Raw genomic sequence first — 7,445 nt, 5'->3', positions numbered from 1 at the left:
AAAATAATTTTCAAGGATGATGCAGAGGCTTTTAGAATATTTGTGGTCATCAACACTTGCTTCAGAACAGGTGTGTTTACTTTCTGGGTTTTCAATCTTTGATAGCTCGAAGGTTAAGTGTCTGTCAAGTAAGTACTAACTTAAGTATTACACTCCAAGAGGCATTACATTTGCACACAGGTATACACACACACACACACACAAACACACACACACACAAACACACACACACATACACACACACACACACGCACATACACACATACACACACACACACACACACACACACACACACACACATGCGCGCTTCTCAGTATAAATGACATTGCTAAAACCAGTGATAGACTACTTCAAGCCTCTCAGTACTCTGTACACCCGAGGTACAGAAAACGTGCCTCAATTCACTCGAATGTCTAACCACAGTGTGAAAAGGAATTAAATCAACATTGCATCTGAGTATCACTGTCTATCTCGTCGAGTCCTAACTAAATTTTGCAATTTGAGGATGAAAATCTTTTATTCATTTCGATGCTTCTTATTTTCCCATGCGCCAGTTCTACATAACTCTGACTTACTCTTGATGCCTATGTGTGTGTGTGTGTGTGTGTGTGTGTGTGTGTGTGTGTGTGTGTGTGTGTGTGCGTGCGTGCGTGCGTGCGTTCGTGCGTGTGTGTGTGTTTCAAGGAAAGTTTGAAACGATTACGTATACAAACAAACATTTCTCTGCTGTGTGAGTATTTTGATCTCTCATGCTGGATCCCTCTTGTTAATGCATTTAAACAGAAAGAAAGTCGCACTATGAAATACACAACTGATTTTTTCTTCTTCTGATATATTGTAGAGTTTTTAGTTTCTATTTTGCTGACTGAAAACTGTATGAAAGGATCCAAGTCATTGTCTCTTTAAATCCAGGAATAGCTTGAGTGTTTGCTTAAAAGGGACATATGCTGTGCCCTTTCTACGATAAAGCCCAAATGATAAAAAAATAATAACGATAATTAAAAAATAAAAAGATAAGACACGCCCTGTGACCTAAGAAGAAAAGTCGTCCGGACAAGAAAACGTGAAAACGCAACACAGAAAAAGACACACGCACGCACGCACGCACACACACATACACACACACACACACAAACACACACACACACACACACACAAACACACACACACACACACACACACACACACACACACACACACACACCGACACGCTCGCAAACACACACACGCCCACACACTCACACAACACGTTCTAGATAGAAAAGTCACGACAGCGCAAGTATAAAACGGCTGCTTATCTGCATACCTGCACGGTTGAATTTTCCAGATCATCTGTCTTCTATCTCTAGGTGAGTACTCCACAACCATAGCTACTGGAAACTTAGAACAACATTTGAATTGTGTTCCACCCGATTTTTCGAACCGGAGGAATAGAATAGAAAATAAATGCATACATGAATGAATAAATAACTGATTAGATAAATAAATAAGGAGATCCAGTAATAAAGAATACAAGAACAAGAAAGTTTGTCAATATTTTTGAATTCTTGACTTTGCATCTTTGGAAGCCAATGTGTATCGGATTTCAAATATTTGTTTTTTTATCTGTCTGTCATCTAGTCATGAAGGTTGTCGCTGTGTTGCTGGCTGTACTGGTGGTGGCCTACGCTGCCCCGGCCCCGGAGAAACGCTTTATCATCAGTGACATCAAGCACGCTATCAGCAGCATCGGACACAGCTTCTCGCATCTCTGGGACTCTGCCAAGAGTGAATTCAACAAGCTCGCTTCTCACAGTGAGTTTCACTTCTTGTCGGTGTTGCTGTTGCACGTTCAGCTTTAAAACTTTCCATAGGGTCATCCTGATCTTCAATACTAACAAAGTGCTTAAAATGGCGGCCTATAGCATGCTTTTTCTTTGACAAACGACACAAAGGACCCAGTTAAGCCCATTTTCGGTGCTCAGTCATTCCGTCAGTGAATATCACTCGCGTAATGGAGTCCGAAGTTGACTACGCGTAGACTTTATACCTGAAATATAGTGACAAAGCTTCGTGCAACGAGCACCGTGAAGTAGACTTCGTGAAGTCAACTTCACCCAAGTAGTATCACGCTTAATTATTGCCGTCCCGGTAGTTTAACGTGGTGTTATATGACAGACAGTTAGTTCCCGGTACTTACACCAACCACTAGCAGGAATACCCGTCTTCGCCCTTCTCTCACTGAGATACATGTACAGCCAATTATACGTACACGTGCACATCAACAAAACAACAACATACAAACAAAACACACCTGGTAAGAGCCTCTCCCGCTCAGATTCATTCGAATTCTCTACCCACTTAAACGGAAACCACGAAGCTTCCCTTTGAGGTTTCAACAACGTAATTCTATAAACTGCTTCCTGTGCTTGTCTCTGCCTTGTATTTCGAACTCTCCCGTTCAGTTTCAGTCGAATCACGTGTAAAATTCATTAACCGGACTCCTCTTATTAGAGCAAGCTCTACTTTGCGGGTTCAGTGCGTCAGTGCGTACTTGATTTTAAAAAGGTTTCCTTTGTGCTTTCAGTCAACTTTGACAGTGTAGTTGCGAAGCTGGTTCCTTTGATCGACTCATCGCGTACCGAGTCAGGGTGCCAAAACGTCTGCGTGGGAGCCGCTTCTTCGGTGCTGGGACCTGTGGGATCCCTTGCCGGTAGCTTGTGCAAGCCTGCCTGCAAGGCGTAAGTCTTTCACCAATTCTTTTATCATCTCCAACAAACGATTTCCGGAAATAACTCCGTTGTGATTTGTATAGCCTAGCTGTGGAAGTGTTGTACTTCTTGAAGGTAACGCAAACTCACTGTATATATAGCTTGTCTCACCTTCTCGAAACACAGCTCGTCCACAGGTCACGCAAACAAAGACACGACATTTCTCCTGACATGGTCCATTTTGTATTTGAATTCGACATGCAATTTAGTTGCGTTTAGCGTCCTTGTTCATTTTTCTCCCATGGATATTGCTGAAACTGATAACAATGTGTAAAGTCTTTAATTCGAATTCATGGTTAATAAGAAACCTGACTCTCGTAGGTAAAGTAACATTAGAATCAACAACAACCATACTATAGTCAAGAGTTAAACAGTAAGCCATCCATTTACCGATCCGCACAAGAGTTTCCTTGTGAAATTGAATGATCTTTCTTTCGCTTTTTTAACATTAAGACAATATTAGCCATTTGGCACTTTGCAGATATAGGACTGAAGACAATTTGCACCGTTTCCTGATTTACAACCGACTTGGTTATTGAATTTATTTATTTCAAAAAAATATTAAATAACATTGACAACTTTAAACAACAAACATTTAGCATGTATTGAGTTTATTCTTACGAGATAGTACATGTTCTCCAAATTCAAACTGGTGTGTTTATCTGTGTTTCTATTCAACTATTTACCTAGTACTAGCTTAAAGGCACAGTAAGCCTCCCGTAAACCATCACAGATACTGTCAGGCTTTTACACACAGTACAAACACCCTTCCATGTGAACGCTCACCGAACGGGAACATCCTAGGTGCCCTACGTAAAGAGCGAGCAATTTTCAAAGAATTAATTTTTTGGATTGTCTCCATCACAATCGGACCGTGGTGCGTTTTGGCGCTAGCCCTAACTTTTAACATCTAAATAATAAATTGACAGCTTGTTACACAAAAATTCTTAAATCATAAAAGAATTCTTTTTTCAGCAAGACAAGATCAGTACAATTCAAAGTTTTGAAAGTTGGAAAAAAGAAAAGCCCGGAAGCAGGGTCACGCAAGGTCGTGGTTTTCGTAGCAGACGACGGTTTATGACGTCGCCAGTTCCTCTGAAAAGTCAAAAGCCATCGCTTTTGCAGATAAGCTCATAGCGAGCCGCATTCAAATTACAAACTGACGACTGCATTGTGAAAAAGGGAAACTGGATCACGTGGGTTCACGATGGCTCAGGGGTAAGATAAACCACGCAAAAATAAATTCTTTGAAAATTGCTCGCTCTTTATGGAGGGCACCTAGGATGTTCTCAAGAGGTGAGTGTTTAAATGAAAGAGTGTTTGTACTGTGTGTAAAAGCCTGACAGTATCTGTGATGGTTTACGGGAGGTTTACTGTGCCTTTAACATACAATCTCATATTACGGACTGAGTCAAAGACTGACCACATTTTCAATCAACGTGGTAAAAACACGAGGTCGTCGCAGTGCCACCTCATATTTTTTTTCTAAAAGCCGGCTATGAGATCATCAAAAGTACGTCTGGGGAAATCATGTAGTAGAATTTGTATGTAAAGTTTGATGAAGATCTGTTCAGTAGTTTTCTGAAAATCCCTCTACACACACACACGCAAGCACACATACACACATATATGAACACATACACCAACACAACCACCTTCTTCTCGATTCCCGGTCTATCTGAACTTGACTAAATGCAAAAAACATAAGAAATCGTCGAATCGTATGATTGTTTCTCTCTTCTTAACTGCAGAGCTCTGGCTAAGTTGGAGGACGTTGCCGGATAAGCTAACAACCTGACCACCCCCCACGCGCGATGGAATCGTCCAAAGGATACACAACCAGTGACGTAATTCTCCCTCAGTGCTGTACTTCATGATTAGAGACCAAATGAACGCATAATTGAGTTACTTCACTGTACTTGTTTGTGGGAAATAAAACAAGACACTAAATGTTCAGCTTGTGATTTTTCTATTCAGGAGATGAATGAATGAGTGAGGGAAGGAGAGAGGTGGTGGTAACGGTAGTGGTGGTTAGGGTATGGTGGTGTGTTTGTGTTTGTGTTTGGATCTGTGTGTGTGTGTGTGTGTGTGTGTGTGTGTGTGTGTGTGTGTGTGTGTGTGTGTGTGTGTGTATAGCAACAAACTAAAGTTTGAGATTTTAATGACCAACCTCATTATTTGATTATTAAGCTTCCACGCTGTTATCATAGTCCGGAATTTGTCGAACAATTAGGGCTTCACACAGCCGTCTGCATTTTCACTAAAAGCCGGATATGACGTCATCAAAGACATCTATTAAAGGGTGAAGAAAAAAAGTCCAAGTGGTAACGTACCAAGGCCAGGAACTATCACGTGAGATCAGTTTAGTAGTTATCACGGAATCGTTCTACACACACACACACACACACACACACACACACACACACACACGTACACACACAAACGCACACGCACACACACACACACACATACACACACACTCGCACGCACACACGTACGCATACACACACACACACATGCACACACACACACACACACACACACACACACGCGCGCGCGCGCGCACATACACACACACACACACACACTCACACATACATACATACATACATACATACATACATACATACATACATACATACATACATACATACATACATACATACATACATACATACATACATACATGCATACATACACAAAACACCCTCGTCACGATTCCTATTTTATGTTAATACCTTTAGTGAAAAGTTGACTAAATGTCATGAACATTTTTGATGTTTGTGGCTGTATCTTAACAACAAAGGTTACTTGGTTTAAACAATGTTTTATTAAATCAAACATGGTACAACAATACAACGATAAACAATAGGGACACGAACTCAAGCGAACGCTTATATTACGCGCCCTACGTAGTTACAAATTAACAAAAATATGATGTCGGACAAACATTACTTATAAACTATGGAACTATCTAGGTCAACAGCATAGTTGAAGCAAACCAAAAAGAACAGGAAAAAGCTAGCAGGAGGAAGAGGGGGAGGGTGGAGGTGGGACGAAAGAATGGTAGGTACATATGAAAGATGAAGGTGGTTAGCGCATACAAAAAGAATATACATAGTACATTGTAAACTGTAATCCAGTGGCAAATAAGCAGTAGTTCGCTGAATATATAATTGTAAAAAAGGTTACTTCATTGACGATTGTTACTCGAGTGTACTGTTTCAGTTCTAAATCTTTCTCTTGATGCTCTTTTTTTTTCAAACAGTTGTATTCAAATAACTACAAATAACATTGTCATCCTTTTCAAGAGTTTTCATTGATAACCAGCTGGGGAATAAATCTCATGTTCCCCATGTAATAAATCGCCGGTTCCCTTGGTTGCAGGAAGCAGGTTACATGGATAATCAAAAGCAAACCAAATAGAAACGCAGGGGGGTTCTTCGGCTCTTTTCATGGGCGTTTCCCCAGATCTAGACAGACGACACTGCTTTGCAAATCTCCAAAAATAAACTGGCAAACAGAAAAGTAAAACAAAAAAACCCCAACTACTTCATGAAAGGTAATAATTTCATGGTTAACCGCAAACAAATGAAACTTAGCGATATGTTTTGTCTTATTACAAAGTCATGGAGTGCGTGTATCTCTGGTTTGATCCACAGACGTTCGAAAAAACACGAACGTCAAGTTCAAGTCAAACCAATTGACCCTTGACACACAAATTTGACCCGCGCACAAGACGTTGTATCGATAAATTAAGCGCAAAAAAAAGAAGAAAAAAAAAGAAAAGCAAAGAACATAGCAACAAGAAATGCACACATCTGACAAAGCCGATCAAGCAAAATGACAAGTTTAATGAAAAACAAAGAGGCAATGAGAAACAAGATCCCGATTATCTTTCCCTCGCTGCACGACGCAAATCTTCTGTGACCGTTGACCCAACGTGCCTTGCTGCACGATGCAAGTCTTCTGTGACCTTTGACCCAACGTGGCTTCAACATTCGATCACTAATATTTACCACTGAAAACCGAGGGGGTGGAATACTGAGAGTGGCAGGGTGGGAGGGCGATGGTAATGTAAGGCAAAAAAAAAATAAAAATAGGTGTGGTTACGGTAACATAGCCAAAAAAAATAGGGTAGGAAGGTAGGCAATGTCACTTTATTTTTTTTTTACTTTTTTTTCTAATGTGTACAAATTAAACCTACTTGACAGGGAAATAAGTGTGCAACTCGGGCGCTTTCGCTTTCATTGCGTTTTCTGCACTCGTTTTCTTTTTTTTCTTTCTTTTTTTGACAAATGTAATAAAAAGTTATAGGGTCGGCCCCTAAAAATAGGGTAGGTCGGGTTACCGTAACCACACCTATTTTTATTTTTAGACCTAATGGAGAGATAGTGTATCAATAAGATTAAACCGATTCTGCAACAACACAAACAAGAACACACAAAAACAGTGACCTTTGACACACCATGCAATGCATATTTAATCAATAATATGGTCTGCGTTGCAGGTGTGAATTGTGATCCGCAAGTGAAGGGGGTGGGGTTGATCATTGATGTGTGTGTGAGTGTGTTGTGTGTGTTCGTGGATTGTGAGGGAGGGAGAGTTGTCAGATTTTGGTGTGGGTATGAAACGAGCAAAACGATAACCACACCACACAAAATCCTTGGGGCTAAAAACACTCGCACCGAGTC

The 7,445-nt window shown here is 40.6% G+C and overlaps 1 protein-coding gene across 1 annotated transcript; it reads left to right on the top strand.

The window, feature by feature from the left end:
• The first annotated feature begins 1,211 nt into the window (after nucleotides 1-1,211).
• On the top strand, nucleotides 1,212-4,701 carry LOC138982275 (conotoxin Cl14.12-like). The gene is made up of 4 exons (XM_070355519.1): nucleotides 1,212-1,350; nucleotides 1,622-1,795; nucleotides 2,568-2,721; nucleotides 4,503-4,701. The coding sequence occupies exons 2-4, from the start codon at nucleotides 1,624-1,626 to the stop codon at nucleotides 4,534-4,536; spliced, it is 360 nt and encodes a 119-aa protein (XP_070211620.1). The 5' UTR covers nucleotides 1,212-1,350; nucleotides 1,622-1,623; the 3' UTR covers nucleotides 4,537-4,701.
• Nucleotides 4,702-7,445: the final 2,744 nt, after the last annotated feature.

The sequence above is a fragment of the Littorina saxatilis genome, linkage group LG12 (assembly GCF_037325665.1).
Source record: "Littorina saxatilis isolate snail1 linkage group LG12, US_GU_Lsax_2.0, whole genome shotgun sequence".
NCBI lineage: Eukaryota > Metazoa > Mollusca > Gastropoda > Littorinimorpha > Littorinidae > Littorina > Littorina saxatilis.
The sequence above is the reverse complement of the archived record's forward strand: the minus strand, read 5'-3'. Positions and strand labels throughout refer to the sequence as shown.